Source organism: Myxocyprinus asiaticus, chromosome 8 (assembly GCF_019703515.2).
Source record: "Myxocyprinus asiaticus isolate MX2 ecotype Aquarium Trade chromosome 8, UBuf_Myxa_2, whole genome shotgun sequence".
Taxonomy (NCBI): domain Eukaryota; kingdom Metazoa; phylum Chordata; class Actinopteri; order Cypriniformes; family Catostomidae; genus Myxocyprinus; species Myxocyprinus asiaticus.
This window is the reverse complement of record NC_059351.1, coordinates 54,247,869-54,272,347: the sequence shown is the minus strand read 5'-3', so window position 1 is coordinate 54,272,347 and position 24,479 is coordinate 54,247,869. Positions and strand designations below refer to the sequence as shown.

At 37.9% G+C, this 24,479-nt stretch overlaps 2 protein-coding genes across 2 annotated transcripts in view; one reads left to right on the top strand and one right to left on the bottom strand.

The window, feature by feature from the left end:
- LOC127444635 (NLR family CARD domain-containing protein 3-like) overlaps nt 1-22,736 on the top strand; it is a 41,141-nt gene extending 18,405 nt beyond the window's left edge. Inside the window, exons 5-8 of the mRNA XM_051704125.1 lie at nt 13,066-13,239; nt 15,523-15,696; nt 15,805-15,851; nt 18,882-22,736. Of these exons, the coding sequence (XP_051560085.1) occupies nt 13,066-13,239; nt 15,523-15,696; nt 15,805-15,851; nt 18,882-19,408 (922 nt within the window). The 3' untranslated portion in view covers nt 19,409-22,736. The remainder of the gene's footprint in view (nt 1-13,065; nt 13,240-15,522; nt 15,697-15,804; nt 15,852-18,881) is intronic.
- The window catches only part of LOC127444638 (NACHT, LRR and PYD domains-containing protein 3-like), a 53,582-nt gene continuing 48,126 nt past the window's right edge, over nt 19,024-24,479 (bottom strand). Inside the window, exon 8 of the mRNA XM_051704129.1 lies at nt 19,024-19,095. The gene's annotated coding sequence lies outside the window, so the exon portion shown is untranslated. The remainder of the gene's footprint in view (nt 19,096-24,479) is intronic.

The window sequence follows — 24,479 nt, the reverse complement described above, 5'->3', positions numbered from 1 at the left end:
GCTAGCATGATTAAGCCACTGCAGATGGTCCAGAACGCAGCAGCCTGTCTGGTCTTCAAACAGCCAAAAAGGGCTCACGTCACCCCACTCTTGATTTCACACAGCTGGCTGCCTGTAGCTGCCCACATCAATCCAAGGCTTTGAATTTGGCCTTCAGGACAACTGATGGAACAGAACCCTCTTACTTCAATTCACTCCTCCAGGTCTAAGTAAGAGTATGTGCGTGGAGTGGCAACAATTTCCCCTCTGTGCTCAAAGCATTGTATAATTGCTCTGCTCCAGCTCTACTCTGGGCTGTCTGTCTCCCACTCCACACTTTGAGCGCTCCGCAATTTGCGCCTTATTACGGCTCTGTAAAATGATTTCAGTATGTTTTAAATAGGTATGTGCTCCGTTACTGTTTTTAATATAAGGTTAATCCGCAAGGTTATTCAGTTTTTATGTGGGGGTCGGGTCATCAGGATATGGGAATAAAGAAAGTTTATTGTAATGGATATGTGTCAACACTACTCGTAATAGCAGCTAATAAAGTGCACAGTGCAATCAGTCCATACAGCACAATACATGGATCTTCAAATTATAAAATCACTCATATTAAAGTCAAACAAAAATAATCAAATGGTCACTCAAATCAGTCAAATGGTCTGTATGTGTGCTCTGCCCGGTGAGGTTCACTTTTCCACGAGGCAGTGAACTCCAGAATTGTCATGTGCGTGGAGTTACACTGCTGTGGATTAATAGTGTATCTAAGTGTGCATACTAGAGAAAAAGGGGAAAGACACCACTTTACCATTTATCAAACGCTGAAACTTTGAAAAACAACCTGGAATCCTGTTCAACAGTGTAACAGTCACATTAAGTCTGCTCTTTAACATGTACTTTTTCAGAACGCAGGAGAATGAAAGAAACAGAATACAGGTGTCTCAAGATGTGTTTATAAATACTGAAGTTCTTTTTAACTTGACTCTGTTGTGTCATGCAACGGTCCTGCACAAGACGCTGAAGGGAAAACAGCAAGATGTCTTTCAAGAATGATGAAAGACATTTGTCGAGCGCATGTTTACAGTACAGAAAAACAGCACAGATGCACGCAAAATGTGTGAACAGCCCCTGACTCGCATTATACTTGAAAATCTGACGCAGACTGAAACCTGATGGTTTGACGGGTCCTGTAAGGCTCGTGTCAGGTTAATGGTGTTTAACTCTGTGCTTAACATGTGAATTCTTGCTGATATTTAGTGGCATGTGTTGTGCTCGTGATGGAGCATAAGTGGCGTGCTCTTGGAGTAGAAGAAAACATGCTCCAACTTTCAAAAATCCCGCTCCACGCTTAAGGCAAAATCATGCCGCTCTGCTTCCACTTCGCTCCGCTCACATACTTTGGTCCCATCCAGCTCTCTGTGGTGCCTAGCAGCGCCTGGTGGTAGCGTCGCAAAAAGGCACAAAGTCCATATCATGATCATTCACTCTCTCTGTTCCTCTTTGGTGGAATGAGCTTCTAACCTCCACACAATCTGCTGATACCATCTCAGCATTCAAGAAACAGCTGAAAAAACAACTGTTCCAGAAAATAATAATTATTCCTTGTCTGTCTCTTTCTTCCGTGCAAGCATATTCACTACTTTAGCCACTGTGAGAACTTGGCAGTACTTGATACTGAAGGTATTGTTGACTTTTGTATGACAACCTCTTCCTCAGTCCTGGCCGCTCAGTCTGCGGCCCCCTCCTCAGTTCCGGCCTTGTCCCTCGCCTGTGGTTCTGTTGGAGCCTTGGTCTCTGCCTTATCCCTCACCTGTGTTCCTTCCTGAGCTGTGGCTTCCACCTCGTCCCTCATCTGTGATTCCGCCAGAGCCTTCAGCAGAAGCCTGATCAGATCTTTGCTGACCACTTTTGGACTAGTTTTATTGGAAAAAGTTTGACAGTTCTGTAGGTCCAGCCTCACTGTGCCCTCCAAGATTTCAAGTAAGGATTACATATCTGTACTGCCTAATAGTTACCATATTGCTTACCCATATCCAATTAGAGTCTGAGCTGATAGTATTTTGTCATGAAGTAAAAAAAATCCTGGTGAAGACTGACATAATTGAAGCCCCGACCACTACCAACATCTGATACTCATTGCCACTAATGATTAGCCCTCAATAAGTGAGTGTGCTTCAGCATGGCAGCAGTTCCTTTGTTTCCCTCTTAGTCTGCTGCTTTGGGCATTAATTTGGTGCTGTGATTGCGTGAATGATACAGTTTTACAGTCTATTGCACCATTTTAGAGCCATTTCATATTTACTGATTTAGGTCATTGAATAAATTGTTTATGGATGCTTATCGAATGGTGTTTAAACTGACACCCCAATATGATAGTCCCCCTACAATCCAGAATTCCTACACCCCTAAATACAGTATTTTACAGCTCATCTGTGACAGTTCCATTGGATCATTTATGAAATGTGATCACAATAATAATAATGGGAATAGGTAACATAATACAGATTGAATGGTAATGGGTCACAATGCTAGAAATGTCTCAACTTGTAAAAACAAGCACATTCGTTTCACTCTTGTGTCTTTAGCCATCTCACGTCACTCTATGAGGATTATTTTAAGATCTATTCACAGTGTTACGTTGTGGATGGGCTTGCTTTAATCGCGATCCTTGCTGTGAGTAAAGATATTGTATTTTCTTATTTGTACAGCTTTTTAATTCATTCAGTCTCTGTGTCTGATTTTGAATGGGCAGAAATCTAGATCTAACAACCCGTACATAAAGTAACCATTATTTTTATTCTTCCAGTGGAAATTTCTGCTGCAGCTTTTCAATGCTAGCAAGTGACCATGCTATAAGCAGGAGAATCCATGGCTAGATGTGCATTAAACAAATTTAATGCATTCTGCATAGGCAACCACCCGACCCAAACGCTGTGCATTAAAAGGTTTTTAAAAAAATTAAAAAGTTAAGTTTCTGTTTAAACTTTGACATATCCAGGAGCATTGTTGGCCTTTTTGTTAATACTGGGACACATGTTCCCCATCAAGTAATATAGTGTGGTCTTATTTTGCAGGCTCCCCTGTGAGAATTTTATTTTTATAAAAAAAAAATCAAAAACAGCATCAAATTGCTAAATTCTGGTGAGAGCAGCATTTCATCATATTGTGTAGTAAATATGTGTAGTTTCTCAGAATGACCTTTAAAAAAATTTAGCCATCTGAGCCGGTACAGAAAAAAGTAGCCTGCTGAGGCAGTTCATGGTACTTTGATGTATACCATAGTACTAAATGAATACTGTATTCATGTACCATGGTATTTACTGTACATGGTACTTCAAAAAAACATGGTAATGTTTTGGTACTTTAGGTGCTTTCATATACTGTTAGTGTTTTGATTAGTGGTTGACCGATATATCAGCGAGGTGATAAATCGGCCAATATTCATAATTTTTTAATTATCAGCATCAGCCAATACATTTTCACATTTGGCCGATTAGTTTCTCAAGCTGTGACGGTGCTTAGAATCGCCTGCTTTCACGTGAAAGAGCCGTCTGAGACATGTAAATGACCAATCACAGTTTTTGTTGTCACATGCCATCGTGTTACCACAACAATTGACCGGTCTGTAACACAGTCTCATAACGTATGAGCTGATGATGTTTAAAGTGTTCACGCATTTCATTTTCATTGCTAATGCACATATACTGTACCATGTGTGGTTGCTGGTCTTCTGTGTGCACTGCTGTTATTTCCTTCTTCCTAATATATTACAGTTGCTTTATTTACATTTACATTTAGCAGACGCTTTTATCCAAAGCGACTAACATTGCACTTATTACAGGGACAGTCCCCCCAGAGCTACTTGGAGTTAAGTGCCTTGCTCAAGGACACAATGGTGATGGCTTACCATTTCTGTGCTTTAGCCCACTATGCTACCACTGCTTTATGTGCAAAAAATTACTAAAATGGGAAGACTAAACAGAAACCAGGAGAAACTGCAATCTAAAACAAACACAATCTTATTTTTTAAAGATTTTTATTTTTTACTTTTAAAAAGTTAAAATTGTGTGAATTTTCAGTAAATAAAATCCTAAATTACAGTTCATTATATTTTTAGCAAATTTATGTACATGTCATTTACTGTACTGTTCTTAAAATAAAGGTGGAGTGTGTCATTTTAATCCAATACACTTTCTGTCAAATGGTCCCATCCATTTGAATATCTCTTCACGGTCTGTTTGCTGTCCGTTCTGAGTGTGCACTGAAAAAAAATCGAGTGTTTGTACACAGCCCTGGCTCTGTAAATGGGAAAATAAACAAAGTGGATTGGACTGATCCACACAACACTTTTGTGATCACACAGCATTGGCAAGGGGCGTGCATGAATTTGGGGGCGGAGCTTCTGAAGGAGCACTGAAGGGAGGGGTGTGTTTGTTTGGCTGTGCAGAGAATGCGAAAGAGTGTGATGAGTCTGATGGGTGTTGGCAAAGGTTGTTTGAAAACATAATTTTTGTAATTCTATTTGGCAGAAATTACACATTCCACCTTTAAATTGTGTGATATATCTGCATTATATAGGCCTATTGGCCGCCATGCTCTCTGGATATATGCATCTGCATCAGCCATTAACCCCTTACACCCTGAAGAGGTTTTAACTGATTTACACCAAAATTGCATACCCAAAAGTAGAGTTAAGAGCTTATAACTCTAAAAAAAAATTGCAAAGAACATCAATTGCATGGTATACATTTTTAGAAAACCTTTCAAAATTTAAGAAAATATATTTAGATCCTGCTCAGAGACTCTTATGCTACAACACTGCTGAGAAAACACAAAATATGAGCACTAAGAAATAAACTTTTCAGTTATTTTAAGTTTGACATTATACCTTTTAGACAGGAAGTATGGATGGTCAAAAAATTTACTTTGATGTTGTTCTTCATGTCAACTATACCAGGAAAAAATAAATTTGTTGATAGGACAAAGCAATACAGAGTTATCTTATATAGAAACATGCATCTCAAGGTGGACTTTTATTTATCAAAGTGTCCAAAAAAATCTCTCCAAACCATAATGAATGTGTTTTATTGAACATTAAACATTATGCAAAAAAAAAAAAAAAATTATTACTTAAACTAGTCCAAAATCATACATTTTAGGGCACTATGGCTTGGTTTTCCATCACTGCTTCCATCACTCAAAAGTGTGCGTTTTAAGTGCCCTCTTGTGCGCAGGCTATGTATGTGGGCTCTGGTTCGATTATTGACCCCCTCATTGAACATGTGGATTGCCCAAATATGGATCCAACGAAGCCATCTGACACATCTATGATGTGAAGGTTCGTGTTTCAGTGAGACGTTCTCAGAGAATAGTGCTGCTGTAGAGATCGCTATCACAGCTCGACACAGTAGCTCCCATGACACTCTTTGAGTTATATCTCTGGATTTACAAATCATATGATGCCGAGTGAGGGCTTCTTTGATTCAGGATGTCATTTTACGATGTGTAATTTTCATGAAGTAATAAACCAAAATGTGACAAAAAGGCTGTTTATCTTTATATATATATATATATATATAAAAATTCATGTGGATTTCTCACGCTAGTTTGGTCTCTGAATAAAAGAAATTTGCTCTTTATTTTCGACAAGACCATTCAAAGATATAATATAATATAAGATATAATCTTTTAGATTCATATATATATATATATATATATATATATATATATATATATATATATATAATTGGTGTGATTGCAAATTTGCTAATTATTTTTAAAATGGAACAGTTGTAATTTATCAGCAAATTTAAAATTTGGTCAGATCAGCTATATTCATTGTAAAATAGTCTAATGAGTCATGTTCACTATTTGGGATGATTGGTACCACAGTCGGCTACGATGTGTATCGTACAGTCTGACATAATGTCGCACAGTGTGCCATGGCGATATCAATGCTTTCATATCGTACAGTCTGACAAGCAACTATCTTAAAGGACTTTCCAAAATCGTACAGTGTGCTCCGGGCTTAAGCTTTAAAACAACACCTAATTTGTGCAGATCAAGCAGTGATCAACGCCCCCTAGAGGGGTCGCTCCAGGTTTAAGAGGTTAAGAAACCCATATTGGTTGACCTCTAGTTTTGATACTCTCTTGGATGGTAAATGTCTTACCTTGAGTCCAGGGGCCAGTTGCACCAGCTATAGGTACATTACCAATTAGCCTAGTTGTGGCATAAATGGGCACTAAGTCACAATTTACGCACTACTAAATATTTGAGCGTTGCACCATTAAATTTAGGTAGGACGTAACCCTACGTATAAACTCAATATTTACGGAAGACATCAATAAGCTCATGTTTTGGTTGACAGGCTTCAGTCCTTTCGACATATATGATGATGTTGGCATTTACACTCGTTTACATTTACGGGAGAAAACATTATGTAAAAAACTTCTTCAGCATGAAACCGATCTAATGGTGCACTTTCCTGTGTATGGTGTCAAGTTTCAACATATGCAATATAAGATATTAAAATGAATAAATGTCTATTTTTCAAGCCTGTTGTATAAGTAATTATTTATTTATTGTCCTTTATTCATTTTAGATACAGTTATTAAATATTGTTATTTACATACCATTAATGAAATCTTGTTTTAATACGTATCGTATTTCAATGGGGATATAATTTATTACAGCTGACAGTTACGTGAGCAAACAAGGTTTGAACATCACTGTAACGAGATAAAACTGAAATTCACGGCTTTTTAACACTTCAGTGTACAAATTTGAAGGCTGTTTATTGGATCAATACAGGTAAACGTCATATTATGCGACTATGCATTACTTTACAGAGAGCTTACAACCTACTAGTTAAGTCTTGCCTTAAGAACAGGTGCTGCAACCAAATTAAGCACTGACTTAGTTACAAACTAACTAGTAGTTACTAAACCCTTAGTGTGAACTTTAGGTCCCAACTTAAGTGAGACCTTACACACAGCTGGTGCAACCCTACCCAGGGGCGTCAATTGCGTATGGCAGGGTATGGCAGCTGCCATACCTTGGCTGCCTGGTCAATGCAAAGGAATATATTTTAATTACAGGATTAACAGAGTTTTAAATAATTTTTTGTCACAAATACATTCTAACTGACTCAATTCCGTACCCGCGTGCTGTTTGTTTGACTACAGCCACGGTTATATGCATAAGCCTGCATGGGAATGCTTCTGTCTCGTGGTGAGCTGCACGCATTAACATTTAAATGCACTTTAAAATGCCCCTCTTGATGCAAAATGATATAAAGCTACAGCCGTTAACGTATTACGAGTGTGTAAACAGACGGGACAAAAATTTGCACTGACTTGACAAGATATTAGTAAAATTACATCCGTTAATGTATAACGTGATGCTGACAGGACAAAAATCTTATATCTCAAAATATCCGATCTGCCATGCTGCAGCTTTTATAAGCCTATCGTTAATATTAATCAAGCAATCACTGACCATCCTTCGCTGGATAACTTTAGTAGCATTAAGCCCAGAAAATTTCAATGACAGGTCTGTTTATCAGTCAAACTGTGAATGCATTACAAATCGAATAGTCACGCAGTAAAGATTATGTCAATATTTTAAGGAGTTTTATTTTTCATTAGATTACTCTTTAATGTTTTTATATCACTTTTTTAATATTTAATTTCTGCTGTTACTGAATAACTTAAAGCACTTTTACTCTGTTTACTCTGTTCTTTATTTTATTACTCTGCTTTACTTTTTTATTACTGGCTCTTGAATAATTACTTTAAAAACTTGAAGCAATGTTTAGGATTGAACTACATTGTTTTAATTTAATTAGTTAATATTTTCATCAGTATTAAACATTTTTAAATAAATGAGCCAACAAATACATTTAAATAAATGGATTCATTGATTGCTTTTCAAACTAAAAGAAATAAAGGTCATCATAAGGGCAGACTTGGTTGGCTTTATTGTTATTTTTTTGTTCATTCTTATAACAGCAACTTTCTAATTTGCTGGGTTATGAATAAAGCTATGTGATTTATCTTCAGACACGTGTGCGTGGTATTTTAAGGTTGGTGCTGTTAAACATTTTTTTAACATTAGCATTTTACTTTGCTTGCATTTCAATTTGTCATATGGTTTCAGTATGTACAGTACAAGTAGCCTATGTATCTATAGTCATATGAAGCTGCTTTTCAGTAGAGTAGTGTGTAAACAGGTGCTTCAGTGTGATATTTTAGGATGATATTGTCAGGAATTAATTAAAATATTTGGGACTTGCTGTCACGTGATGAAGTAAGATTGGATGACTTCACCGGAACTTGCCATACCTTGGCTTTTTGTAAATTCACTGCTCGAGTCATTCAAAACTTCTGCACAGATTTGTATTTGCAGGTTTTCTTACAGTTGATTGTAGGTTAATATTCCACTTCATCCAGTGTTCTTTTTAGCTCTCTGTATGAGCCAGGACTGTATTAGGACTGTATTAGGATTGTAATAGGTGAGGCTTGGTTATCTAGCCTTCCTCTAGGGGTGTCGTTCAGGACAATCTTTGATCAGATTAAGTCCAAAGGGAGTTTATTGAGCCATTACACCCAACAGTAATACACAACAGCTGTACATGGGCTTGACAGGTTAAATCCGTGTCTACAAGAGTAAATGCGTTAGCACGAACAGTGGCAATAAAAATTATGTGAACCCTTTGGAATTACCTGCATTTATACATGAATTTGTCTTCAAATCTGGATTGACCTTCATCTAAGTTACAATAATGAACAAATACAATTAAGAGTCAGGAGTTGGCAAACCTGGCATCCAGTTAATGAAACTAAATTGGAGGTGTGGGTTAGAGCTCAAATATTTTGAGTTTGCTATTCACAAGAAGCTTCTGCTGATGTGGACCATGCCTCGCAATAAAGATCTCAAAAGACCTATGGTCAAGAATTGTTGCTTTGCACAAAGCTGGAAAGGGTTACAAAGTTATCTCAAAAAGCTTAGTTATTCATATGTCCACAGTTAGACAAATTGTCTATAAATGGAGATGATTTAATTCTGTGGCTACTCTCCCTAGAAGTGGCCATCCAGCCAACATGACTCAAAGGGCACACCACATAATTTTCAATGAGGTAAAAAAGAACCCTAGAGTGACAGATAAAGAATGGAAGGAATAATTGGAACTGGTTAACATCAATATTCATGAGTGCACTATACAGAAAACATTAAACAGGCATGGTGTCCGTGGCAGGACATCACGAAGGAAGCCATTGCTTTTCAGCAAAAACATTGCTGCATGCCTAAAGTTTGCCAAAGACCACCTTGACACTCCACAATTCTACTGGGAAAATTTTTTGTGGACTGATGACACTAAGATTGAATTGTTTCGGAAAAACATGCAGCACTACGTATGGCATAAAAAGGGCACCACATACCAACATGAAATACGGTGGAAGGAGCATCATGATTTGGAGCAGCTTTGCTGCTTCTGGGCCTGGACCCTTTGCCATCATCGAGAGAAAAATGAATTCCCAAGTTTATAAAGATATCTTACAGGATAATACCAGGGTGGCTGTGTGCCAGCTGAAGCTCAGTAGAAGTTGGGTGATGCAGATGGACAATGACACTAAACATTGAAGTAAATCCACTACAGAATGGCTTAAAAAACAAAAAAACAAAACTGTCTTTTGGAAGGGCACAGTCAGAGCCCAGACCTTGATCCAATAGAAATGCTGTCGAATGACCTCAAGAGAGCCGTTCACACCAGACATCCTAAGAATATGGCTGAGTTGAAGCAGTTCTGTAAGGAAGAATGCTCAAATTCCTTCTGAACGTTGTGCAGGTCTAATTCACAGCTACCAGAAATGCTTGGTTGTGGTTATTGCTACCAAAGGAGGATCAACCATTTATTAAATCCATGGGTTCACTTACTTTTCCCACAGCACTGTGAATGTTTAATGGGATATATTCAATAAAGTCATGACATATTATTATTCTTTGTGTGTTGTTAGCTTTAGAACATCTTGTTGGTCTATACTTCGCTGAAGATGAGATCACATTTTATGACCAATTAATGCGGAAAACCAGCAAATTCTAAAGGGTTCACATACTTTTTCTTCCCACTGTATTTAAAAATACATATGTGCATGGTTCTGCAATAAACAGAAATAAAGAGATGAATTAACTCTTATCTTTATTCAATAACATTATTCACATGAACTGTAATGATTTCAGTACATAATCTCAGGTAATTATTAAGTCAAATGCCATAAGATTATGAACCTGTCTTAGTCACATTGAAATCTTATATACTGTAATACTGTCATCTAGCAGTTAGGTATAGCAAAGGTGCGTGCAGAACTGGCCTTTCCAACACTCTGTGTTCTGAAGTATCCCACTACTGTTTACAGAGTGAGAAACTGCTCCAAACAATTTAGTGTGTCTGAGCTTATTTAGACTGAATCGCAAACCCACTCAAAAGGTTTTACTTACGTGTAACTGTTTGACAAATTCATTGAAATTAGCCACTCAAAAGAGTGATTCATTTGCGAATCAGGCATCGTTAGTTCTGATTTTTAACAGCAGAGCTGACAGAAATACCAGATAAATCAATCAATCACATTTATTTTTATAGCACATTTAAAAACAACACATGTTGACCAAAGTGCTTTACATAAAGGAAACATAAATAAATCATGCACATTAAAAGAACATAAATACTAAAGCAACACAAATAAATGTATTTACAAACACTGGACACAGTCAAAAGCAAGAGAGACGAGATGAGTCTTCAAATGAGATTTAAAAACATCAACTGTGGTACAGGATCTGATATGGAGAGGCAAACTATTCCAGAGGCAAGGAGCCACAACAGAGAAGGCACGATCTCCTTTCGATTTTAAATGAGACTTAGGAATGATTAAAAGAAGACAGTGATGACCTTAGAGGTCTAGAAGTAGTATACTGCTGAAGGAGTTCCGCAATGTAAGGAGGTGCCAAGTCATTAAGACCCTTAAAAACAAATAATAAAATCTTATACTGAATTCTGAATTTAACTGGGAGCCAGTGGAGAGAAGGCAACACAGATGATAGTATATTAGCATGCTTCCTAGTTCCAGTCAGAACCCTAGCAGCAGCATTTTGAACTAACTGCAGACGTGACAATGAGGCTTGAGAAATACCATAATACAATGAGTTACAGTAATCCAGTCTGGAAGAAATAAAAGCATGTATAACAACCTCCAGATCCTTAAAAGACTGAAAAGGTTTCAGTTTCGCAATGGCCCTTAGTTGGAAGAAGCCACCTCTTACCACAGAATTTATATGTTTATCAAACTTTAAATCGGAATTGAAAGTCATGCCAAGATTTCTTGCTTGATTGTGTAAATTAGAGGCAAGCGTGCCTAAATGATTAATTTTATGTTTAGTTGAGTCAGGGGAGCCAAACACTACCACTTTGGTTTTTGACTCATTAAGCTGAAGAAAGTTACTTGCCATCCACTTTTTAATATCATTAAAACTGTGAAAAAGTGAATGTAAAGCAGAATTATCCCCTGGCTTTAGAGGGAGATAAAGCTGAGTATCATCAGCATAACAGTGGAAGGATATTTTGTATTTTTGACAAATATGGGCCACAGGAAGCATATATAAAGAAAATAAAACTGGGCCCAGAAAAGAGCCTCGAGGTACCCCACAGGTAATGGGTGCAGATGAGGAGGAAACATTTCCCAATTCCACAGAGAAAGATCTCTCTTTACGATAAGAGGAACACCATTCAAGGGCAGTCCCATCTTTAAATTGTTAACTGTAGATGGAGGTGAGAAAGTAATAATTTGCGGACTCTGTAGTGAGACAAAATCCAGTGTTCAGAGATTGCTGGGATTTACTCCACCTCGATAACCCGCAATGAGCCATTAATTCCATTAATTCTGGGTGCTCCGGTACAACATGGTTTGAGGGAGTGTGATGAATAGAGATGACCTGGTGAAACACCCAGACCAATGCACACTGAGCAATGCACACTGCTGCTAAATTCTCAGGATATCTGGCGGGGACTCCAGTTGCTCTTCTCAGTCTCACCAAAACACCACCTCTCTTGCCCCGTTTCCTATGATGTTTCTTTCTGTGAAATATACAGTCTGGTATGCAACAGATGTTGGCAGGTAAGTGTGCAGGAAATTGAGATTCCGAAGGCTTCTGTCCTCTTGGGTTCCAACAGCATAATCTGGAGCGGAGTTATGAATGCTGAGCAGATGATTGCGATCTTAGGTATGGAGTGAGGTAACTCAGTGCAGACAAACAAAAAAGCAGGAAAACCACTGGTAACACATATAGCACAGACACCAGGCGACAGCTTGCCGACAGAAACGCTGGCACCATCTTTTCAAATGGAGTCTGGACACGCAACCTGATTGCTGAAATACAATATTATCTGGAAAAAATGTTGTCCCTGGTTATACATATCTCCTCAACTTATCAACATATGTTGTGAAAAAAGGTGAATGGGACACAAGAGTGATTTAAAAAAGTGGGGGGACATGTCACCCATGGGAATTGCACCAATGCATAATGTGCATAAAAGTGGTTAAAGCTGAAGTATTTCTGTGCCACTAGTGTCACTAAACAGAATTGCAAAACTAAACGTTGTTTTCAAGACAGCTTTCTGAAAACACCCCCATTTGCTGTTAATCAAACAGATAGTCCCGTCCTCAATTTTAGTGTCTCCCTTGAGACGGTTGCTCAAAACAGGAATTTTCATAGCCCCACATAGACAGTGTGTACAGTTTTCGAGAATTGTAACTTTACGAATGCCTTAAGGCCGTTAGCTTTTCTGTACACAAGTCCCTCACTGTGGGCAGCAGTGAGTGCACTTTATGCATTTTCTATGCTGTTCCCAACTCATCATTTCTGACTTGGACTATAATGACTGTTAGAAATGTACTATGGTACTATGCACTATCAGACATTGTGCATATTCTAAAGTGTGGCTACCAACTGGTTAGTCCACCATTTGAACTTCTGCTTATTAAAGTTGTACACAAAACTCACTGAAAATTGTATATTGCTCTCTTTCAGACTTGCCATGTGTAATCTCACTGGTCAGCACTGTGAAACTGTGTCTTCAGCTCTACAATCATCAAACTCTCTCCTGAGAGAGCTGGATCTGAGTAACAATGACCTGCAGGATTCAGGAGTGAAGCTGATCTCTGATGCACTGAAGAGTACAAACTGTAAACTGGAGATACTGAGGTATTTAAAGTGTCATGAAACCAGGGTTGGGGAGTAACGGAAAACATATTACTTATTTAGAATACAAAATTTTAGAAACTGGATTCCACTACAGTGACAATTTAAATCATTGGTAATCAGAATTGTTACTTTCAAAAAAGTAGTTTGATTACTGAAGAGATTACTTTGAATGATCTTGTCATTTTTGTTTCATTTTATATCAAATAAAACAAATTACAAGAACATTCAAAGTAATCTCTTCAGTAAACAAACTACTTTTTTGAAAGTAACCATTCTTATTACTAATGATTTAAATTGTCACTGTAGTGGAATACAGTTTCTAAAATTTTGTTTAAACAGTTGGAAAATGTGCATATACATGATGCAATCAGAGGAGCCTTTGAAACAGAACAGAGGTGGAAAAACTTTCTTATGATGTTACATTTGTATGAGCAAACAGAGGGCTCTTTCATACTGTTATGAGTAAAAAGATGGATATGACATTATTACCCACTATCACACATGAAACCAATTTAATTGCAGTAAAATTGTTGGATTGCCTTTACTGGTAAATGTACCACATCTGCCATTCACACATGCAGCAGCTTTCCATCTTTTTTCTAATTTACATGCAACTCTGTGATGTCATTTGACGGAAAGTATTTTTGTCCTGTGTATACCACGTTCCTGTAGGAGTACTTTAGCATAAGTAAAAAGAGCTCTTGACTTTATTCATCTACTCGTATGAAGAGAAGCACTTTAGGATTGGATTACACTATCTGAACAGATCCTAAAAATACCTGTAGCCTTTTGGAGGCTCTAAGCAAAACTTTGTGTTGGGGCCCCGTCAGTGTGTCTGTAAGCCCCAAAACGATCCCCCAACCCCTTAAGTTTTTCTCGCAGAACAGTTTTGCTGTAAACAAACAAAATAGAGTGAGTTAATTTATTATTTTTTACACCATAAGGTATCAAATTTCAATAATAAAAAGTAAAAGGAACATAAGGGCAGTCTGCAGGGTCAGTTGGCAAGACACTTGCTTGCTGTACATTTCAGAGATCTGCACTTGTGTCTGCTTTAGCAAGCTGCACATTACCAGCGTCTGTGGCACTGCTGGTCTTGCTGATGCACTTGAGGATTGTCCCTGAAGGCAGATAAAAATAAAAATAATAATTAAAAAAAATTTGCTTCTTCATTAATTAATTTAAATCATTTAATGCAACATCTAGCTTTCTGAAAAAGTATAATACACATGAGAGTTTCACAGCTGAATACTCTTCCAACTGTATAATTTACAAAAAATAAAAACAAAATTTGAAAGATTTCTCAAGAAATCTGAAGTAAACATACATCCATCAGTATTTCTCTAAATCTGCAAACTTTGGATTAAAAGCTCTAATGAATATTGTTTATTGAAGCACTGACACAACATTGAGAAGAACTTGAACGGGTATGTGCTTCTTTATTACATTCTAAAACACGTTGCATTTTAATCTTGCATGCTTAGATGTGTACTTCAGACACAACTTAAGAAATTCCTTTCGATATGATCTCCTTTCACGTTTTTGGCTTTTTTCTGCTCCTGATAGGTAGCTTTGCTGCAAAGCCAAAGTTGTGTCTATCTACTACATATATCATTACCTGGTGCATGTCCAAAATGGAAATGAAAGAATTAACTATAATAATTGTGACTCCTCTTCAGATGACATAAAATTTACATTTACACACACACGTATATATATATATATATATATATATATATATATATATATATATTATGGTTATGTTTACAAGCATTTGACAGCATTGGGGGCCCTATGCAACTTGCGTATAGGCTGGACCGGCACTGATACCACACATCATACACTTACTGGATATCTAAATGGCTACAGACAAAAACTACAGTAGGGATCACACAACAAATGACTGAGGGTCAACCACTATTTGGCTGACAAGTTGATCCGATCACAAACTCACGTGTCATGACTAAATGTCTCTAGAAAAGAGACTGTAAAACAATGCTGCAAAACTATAAACAAATCTTTCCTAGAGACATTTTCAGAATTCAGACCTTCTCTTATTTTTGTGATAGTACAGCACCTACCTCAGTGTTGGATGTGTCCACCTCTACTATGAATGGTTGTAGAGATTCCAGGTTCCGAGTTTTAGTTGTTGATAAGCACAGACAGAAATCTATACATTTCAGTTCAAGTATGTGCACATAATAACTCTACAGGCTCTCTACTGTCCTAACACATACAAAAATGATGTTAGTGCTAACCCTAGTATTCATTGTCTCTCTGTAGATTATCTGGCTGTATGGTGACAGAGGTCGGCTGTTGTTATGTGGCCTCAGCTCTGAGTTCAAACCCTTCACACCTGATAGAGCTGGATCTGAGCTACAATCACCCAGGGGAATCAGGAGTCAAACTGCTCTCTGAGAGACTCAACGATCCAAACTGCAAACTGACGATACTCAAGTATGTACTCACAAACAGCAGCATAATTTTATTAATTAATTATTTTAGTTATTGCCTATATCCCCCAATCCATGTACGCCAATCTGGTGTGTGTGTTTGTTTCTTTAGGTTTGATCATGGAGGAGAGGGTAGAATAACACCAGGACTGCAAAAATGTAAGTTTTCTTGAACATCCACACACACTGATATTCAGTGATGTAAAACACTGCATTACTTATCACTTAGTGAATATTTTAGGATGAATAAATACATAAATAAATAATAAAAACAATCCAGAGCCAGTACTGGGGTACTGCCAAATAAATTCCCTTTAGTGTACATTTTTATCTAACTAAATAAATAGAAAACATAAAAAATAGCTTGCCTTAACCTGCAATGCAACTCCTGTAAAAGCACAAAATATGGGATCATTCTACAAAAGGATGACCAAAAAGAGAACTAAATGTGTAGTGAAGGACAGTCACTGTCACTATATAAATATTAAAGAAGGAACAGTTGTGGTATACTTTGAACCACCTTTATTGGGTTGTAGACAGCAAACTCAAACTCTCTCAGAAACACAGTTGTCATTTTATTAAAGCTGCACTATGTAACTTTGTGCTCTCTAGAGACATCTGTGGTTGAAATGTAAAATTGCAATCAATTTGTGGAAGAACACTTTATGTCAGTCGTGTTTCAACACTGCTCCTCTGGCGGATGAATCTCATGATTTGAGCTTACCTGTACATTGCCTGTGTGTGATCATGACTGGGAGATACAGTGGATATAAAAAGTCTACACACCCCTGTTAAAACAGCAGGTTTTTGTGATGTAAAAAATTAAACAAAGATAAATCATATCAGACTTTTTGCACCTTTAATGCAAAAATTACAGCCTGTGCAATGCCACTGAAAACCAAAGTGACACATTTCAGAGAAAAAAAATAAAAATAAAAAACTTAGAATAACTTAACTGCATAAGTGTGCTCACCCTTTTATAATTGGGTATGTGTCTGTGTTCAGAATCAACCAATCATCAAGCTTATGTGAAATAGTACACACTGGTCTTCACCTGAAGTGACTCTGATTAACTCCAAATAAATCTCAGCTGTTCTTGTAGGATTTTCTGACATCTTCTTGGTTGCATTCTACTACAAGAGCCATGGCCCACAAAGAGCTTACAAAGCATCAACAGGATCTCATTGTTGAAAGGTATTGCTCAGGTGAGGGCTAAAATTTTTTTTCCAAGGCATTAGATATACCATGGAACACAGTGAAGATAGTCATCAACAAGTGGAGAAAGTATGGCACAACAGTGACATTATCAAGAACAGGACGTCCCTCCCCAAAATTGATGAGAAGACAGAGAAAACTGGTCAGGGAGGCTGTCAAGAGGCCTACAGCAACATTAAAGGTGCTGCAGCTCTTTCTGGCAAGTACTGGTTGCTCCCTACATGTGACAACTATCTCCCGTATTCTTCATCTGTCTGGGCTATGGGGCAGGGTGGCAAGACCAAGCATTTTCTGATGAAATAAAAACATCCAAGCCCGGCAAAAACCTATATCCAGTCTCCCAAAACCATTTGGAAAAATGTGATTGAACTTTTTGCCCCAAATTGTAAAAGGTATGTTTGGCACAAAAACAACACAGCACATCAGCAAAAGAACACCATGCCCACGGTGAAGCATGGTGGTGGCAGCATCATGCTTTGGGGCTGCTTTTCTTCAGCTGGAACTGTGGCTTTTAGTGAAGGTGGAGGGAATCATGAATAGCTCCATGTACCAGTCAGTTTTGGCACAGAACCTTCTGGCATCTGCTAGAAAGCTGAAAATGAAGAGATCTTTCACCTTTCAGCATGACAATGATCCAAAGCACACATCCAGATCAACAAAAGAATGGCTTCAGCAAAAAAAGATTAATGTTTTGGAATGGCCCAGCCAGAGCCCAGACCAGAATCCTACAGAAAATCTGTGGGGGGGACCTGAAGAGGGCCGTACACAGGAGATGCCCTCGCAATTTGACAGATCTGGAACGTTTTTGCAAAGAAGAGTGGGAAAATATTCCCAAGTCAAGATGTGCCAAGCTCATAGCCTCTTATCCAAACAGACTGAGTGCTGCAATCAAATCAAAGGGTGCTTCAACTAAGTATTAGTTCAGGGATGTGCACACTTATGCAGTTAGGTTATAAGTTTTTTATTTTTTTATTTGAAATGTGTCATTTTGGTTTTCAGTGGCATTGCATAGGTTGTAATTTTTACATTAAAGGTGCAAAAAGTCTGATATGATTTATCTTTGTTTAATTTTTATGTCACAAAAACCTGCTGTTTTAACAGGGGTGTGTAGACTTTTTATATCCACTTTATTCAGAGCCAGAGTTATAACCTGCTTTGCTTTGATAAGGATAAACAATACTTTTATTTACATATTTTGTACAAATTAATTTTACACTTATATCTCTTTTCTGACACCACACTCAAAGCAGAGCAGACTCTCCTCAATCACCACCAGTTACCAGTATATTTTAATATGATTATTCAAGACTTTTATTTACTATTAATGTTTGTATTGTACTACACTTATACATTTAAGAGGTGAAACTCATGATATGGCTGATGAGTTCAGTGGAAGACTTTATTATTTTTATATTATATTGAACAGCCTCAGTTGATAATGCAGATCAACCGTAATACTATAATAGTATGTCAATGCACAGCACACAATAACACTGTAAAATAAAAACATAAAACGAGGATTCAATAATGATGGGGATAAAATACACTTTATTAAACATGAAAATAATATGCTTAAATAGGCAATAAAACAAGTCAGTTTCAGAAGTCATGAATATTAGTTAACATGCCACATTAACTACATAGCGATCGGTGTGACTGTGTGATTGGGACTAAACTGAACAGCGTCCTCAGCTGGAACACAAGACAGTCAGTACTTCTTTTCTGTGTTTTTGGACATGACATAATGGCGAAAGAGTGAACGACATCAGCCAGTGATTTCGCGCAAATTCTGACCCGTCAGCTCAAAATACAAATCTTTTTATAGGGTTATGTTAGTGAATCGACGTAAGGTAAGAACATTGTTTTGAACACTGATTGTTTATGTACTCAATCAATAATGGCAATTTGTTCATTTTTAACCAAAAAATCTTAAGTGTTGCAGCTTTAACGTTCTCATTTATTTATCATCTTCAGACATCTGTGATCTCACTCTGGATTCAAACACAGCAGATTATCATCTTATTCTGACTGATGAGAACAGAAAGGTGACTCGTGTGAAAGAGAAGCAGCCATATCCTGATCATCCAGAGAGATTTGATTACTATGGACATGTTCTGTGTAGAGAGAGTCTGACTGGACGCTGTTACTGGGAGGCTGAATGGAACGGGGTGGCTGATATATCAGTTGCCTATAGAGGAATTAAGAGAAAAGGAGAGAGTAATGAGTGTTTTTTGGGATACAATGAACAGTCCTGGACTCTTTACTGCACAAATAGCAGTTATTCTGCCTTACACAACAAAAACAGCACAGACATACTCGCCCCTTCACCCTGGTCTAATAGAGTAGGAGTGTATCTGGACTGGTTGGCTGGCACTCTGTCTTTCTACAGCGTCTCTGACACACACGCTCTCACACACTTACACACATTTTACACCACATTCACTGAACCCCTCTATGCTGGATTTGGGATTTATCCAGGCTCCTGTGTGTATTTGCTTTAGACAGAACTATCTCTGTTGTGGAACAACATGATGACGAGCCCTGACACCCCTGAACTGATTAAGAAATGTGACAAAAATGATGTCAATGGTAAATAACAACCTGATATTATAGTATATTTTTTAATATAAAACATAGAAAAGTCTGGGCATTGTGTAGGCCAGAAATATGTACACGAGACTGTGTGACTACGTGACTATGCTATGGGAAACACACAAATGCTGTCTTAACTTAGGTAACGTACACTCAGAAATGTTATATTTAGAATGATACACTGGGGAGAAAAACATTTTTCAGACACTGGAAGGTACAGCCAAGATTAAAGCTATTTTATTATGTTTAGACTGTTACAAACTCTTTACTTAAAATGTATACTCGCATAATAAATTAATTAAAAAAGTTATTTTTAAAAAAATAAGCTGTGTTAAGATTCCACCAAAAAAGAAGTGTAAAAAAGAATATTAAATAATGGTGGCAAACAGAGACAGATGGTGAATTGAGCCCATTGGTTAAGATAAAAGAAAAGGTGTGTTTATTGGCTCAAAAGAGATAACATAAATGTATAAAAATGAAAGTCTGGTACTGGATAGTCAGATGAACAGCTGACATCTCAGGCTTTGCTGCTTTGCTCAATAAAGCCTAACCCTTGACATCTGGAACCCCTGACTTCAAGAGTTTTCTTGCATAGAGGGAAACAGACTTCAACACTCCATGACAATATCATCACAGAGTTACTCACATAAATATTTGAATTGGGATGTTGATTTTGTTAGATGAGAAAACAGCTCTTTGAATGGTCAATGCAATATGACATTACTTTAAATGGAGAGTGACAGTAAATAAATAAAAAATGCACATTTAAGCAACGTGGTCTCATAGGACAATCATGACTCTACATCAGTCATGGGCAAACTATGGCCTGTGGGAAAGAACCGGTCATGCACATAGTTTAATCTGGCTCATGGGTCATACATCCTGTTATTTTTTTTACATTTAATTACCTTAACTGGTTAGGGCCTAATAAGTCTCCATGATCTTTTAACGTGAGATTTCATGAGATCTGACCTGTCCAAAATGAGCTCTAAATGCACATAATTAAGAAATATTCATGCCAAAATTATACACAATATGCCCAATCTGGCAACTCTCTCCACTGCAAAAAGGTGCTGCTAAACATTTAGTAGCTGGATCTAAAAGAGGCCCTATTATGCTTTTTGGGATTTTACCTTTCCTTTAGTGTGTAACATAGCTGTTTGTGCATGTAAAAGGTCTGTAAAGTTACAAAGTCCACACCAAAGGGAGTTACTGTCCCCCACAGAAAACACTGCTCCTGAACTGCATGAAACGCATGGTTTGCAGTCCAGCAATTATTTCCGTGACATAACTATGTAACTATGTAACACATTTGCATAATGCCCCTAATCCCTGGGAGCTGAAACTCGGTTATGGTAAGGGGCGTTACATTTCCGACACGCGCTCAAAGCAGTTGACCAATCACAACAGACTGGGCCAGCTGATCAATCAGAGCAGACTGGGCTTTTTGGAAAAGGGTGGCTTTAAAGAGACAGGAGCTACAACAGAGCGTGTCAGACAGGGTGAAAAGAGGTGCTGCAGCAATGTACATATGAGAAAAAGAATGTGTTTTCTGAACATTAAAACATGTAAACCTATTCTAATAGACCCCCCAAAAAATATTATAAAACTGTAAATGAGCATAATATGGGCTCTTTAATAATCTTCAGTGTAAAACATTACTCACTCTGTTTCCTGTTGCACAGAGTAGACTTTTACCATTTGTTTCTCTACTTAATGTCTGTAAGCAGGGGTTAAATTTGCCTGGAATTGGCCATGTGTTTCTGTCGATGTGTGTCTTCCATTCAAACATTGTGTCAGGGTTAGGGTTAGCGCCGATACACTTTTACCATTTGATTCACTTGCGCTTTGGGGGCGTAAGGATAATCTAGGGGACAGGACCCCCCTTGATCTGGACCTGCTGTAGAGGTGGTAGAGGCAGCATATTTGAGAGCAGCACTGCTCTCTAGAACAGCACAGGACAGCATGTGCCCGCATACAGACAAGCATTCCACTTCTCTCTGCGTTCCTCTCTGTTCCATATAAATCGGGCAATATGAAACCAACTGCATCACCGTTTCTGACACCTACTAATAAACAGTTGCTTGTATCAAAAGCAAAGATCATCAGCTACTGCTGGACCAACACACTAAGAACATTTCACTGTTATTTGTATATTTATCTTTATGTATGATTGACCAGACCATTTATTTTATTTCATTTTTTCCTTTTGCAAATGTTTGTTTCCTAGCAAATATACAGTGGGGTCCACAAATGGAAATACTTATGTTTTGCACTCCTATATTTAATAGGGCCTGTAAATATTTTCAGTACAAATTATGTTATCAGTATAACAATTTGAGTAAAAGGATTTAAAATACAGTACATGTATTTCAAAATTTCCATATAATAAATATTGAGAAATTTTTGAAGGGTGGTCATGTTATTTCTCACTTATAGTTAACCGGAATCACTGCCTTATTATATTTGGAACATCATGAAATTAAAATGGTTGTGATTTAAAAAAATGTATTACTGTATTTTGTCATGAAAACTAACTGGCCACCTCCTTTTTGTTTAGTGAATTCTATAGGATAATGTCATTGATTAGGACAAAATAACAATTTTAATGTTTCAATAACATAAAACATTACAGAGTATGAAAACAAATTAGAAATATATTAAAATCTTCTTAAGTGTCCAGAAGTTTTTTGTTGTTTTTTTAGATTTACAGCTTTGTCATCATTACTGTAGAAATACCAGAGGAAATATCTTGGCCTATATGTTGGGGCCTTCGAATATTTTCTTGGACAGCTGGGGGCCTTAAAGTGATTGGAAACCACTGATTTATGGATTATTATCAGAATTTCAAGTGATGAACATGGATGATATACTGCATAATGAATAAGACAGCAATAAACATTCATTATATTTAAGAAAACATAGAGCTATGCTTGTGGGCATTTTTTTAAATTATAATTTTCTATCAGGATTGTGTACATGTGCAGTGATACTGTGAGCAAGTCTTGTGTCCAGGGCGCTCCGGTCACAGGATTCAGTGTAACTACACTGCCTGCACTGCTGGTAGTTATACACCTTTTGACGGTGCAAGACGACAGACTAGCTGATGAGGAGACCACTGTATGTATGGCTCCAAGGCTGTAGGCGAATGGTTATCAACACAGGAGACTTTAAGGAACTTTTTAAAGATACCTTTCTGTTCATTGGACTTTAGAAAAAGTACTGAGAAACACCACCACAAGCTCTACAGAAAATAATGCTTTTATGTCTTTGAAACATCTCATGAAAGAGTCTCATTTAGTTGACCTCAAACAAACTTCGGAATATATGAACTTAGGAAACTTTGGCAAATAAGTAAGTAGTTGTTCTCAAGTGAGGGTTGTTTGACACAAGACTTGTGTGATTCCAGTCCATCCTGCTGATAAATACGGAGGAGACTTCATAGTAGTTCCAGCTAAATATTTCAGCAATGGAACATTTTTAGCACTTTTAATTCATGTCAGCAAGCGCTGCAGTATGCTGTGTGTTTGTGAATATGACAAATAAAACTTTTAACTTGTACTTTGTTGGTGTTAGTTTGAGCATGAATAGTTCAGAATCAAGTGTCATCTCATCTCATCTGTATTTGAAACCACATTGCAGCTCTGGTAAATATTTTTTTGAATGAATTCCAGGGTAATATTACACAAAGCATTATGCTATTAATTTACACTAAATAATTAAAAAATGTAAAATATAATAAGTTTGCTAGATATATACTGTACATGTAAATAAGGCAGAAACTGTCTGTGAAAAGGGTCCATTTTTCATGTAAATGTAAGCGCAGCGTAGTTCTAGTGGGATGACTAGCAGCTGTACGTCATCGCACCATTAGCTAGGTAACTCCTAGCCAATCACATGTGAGCCATTGCTTTATAAGTCTGCTCACAATCTATCACATTGCTGTTTCAGTGTACTAACACGGCACATCATTCTATAGCACTGTCTGACGTCGAGTCCAATTCGCTCTCCGACTAGCTAACGACCAGCTATAGACACGGACTTATTCACTGCTCCTTACCTTTATCCAGAATCAGCAGCTCCTCGCGCAACACACGTCTGCACGTTTCCGGATTCTCAGAGGGATCGCGCCCTCTCGGAATGATAATAGACATGTTCCGACCTCTCCAGGCCACAGGCGAACCAGTGCACAGAACATCAATGGAAGCCTTCCTCCCTTCCCAAAGACGCCGTCACTTCATCTCCGCTTCTGCTCGCATTAAACCCACGGGGAGTAAACAATTAGGAGATCTCCCTCAATCGAGCCACCGCATCCATCTCAATCAGAATGCACGACCCGGCGCGGAAGGAGTGCGCTCGTCGCCATGTCAAAATCATCGGCCAGGCAGCAGCTGGTTTCCATCAGAAATAAGCTTAGTTCTTATCATATCCATCAAATGCATTCAGATTTAGTCATGGGTCTAGGCCTTCTGTTGCCTATGCTGTCTGTTCATCATAACACCTGTGCATCAAATTCAACAGTAGTGGTTTTAACCACCACGCAGTTGCGTGGGGCCCCAGACGTAGGGAAAACTCGGCAAAAAACGCTTGAGGGGTGATTGTTCTGGGTACACGCGCGAATACGCTGTTGTCAGCGCTCTTGGAGCGGTTCACGTTAGAAGCCGCTGGGGTCGGGACAGGTGAGTTTTTCAAGTATGGTTCGGGATTGTAATTTTATTAAAGTTTATATATATTATTAGACCGTCCAAACTTGTTTCGCGCACGCGCTCTCACATATACGTGAGCGAACGATGAGTTGGGGGCTGTTCGCACGGAATGTGTTTTTGCGTGTGTCCGCTCTGCTTTTCCATTGTTTTCCTATGTAAACACGTGCTGGACCGTGTCTCGCTGTTTCTTCAGTGTCTCACAGAGGACCGGCACATTTAGACGCTGTCCAATTAATAAGAGCTTCAGATTTCAAAAATGCATGCCGAGACACCT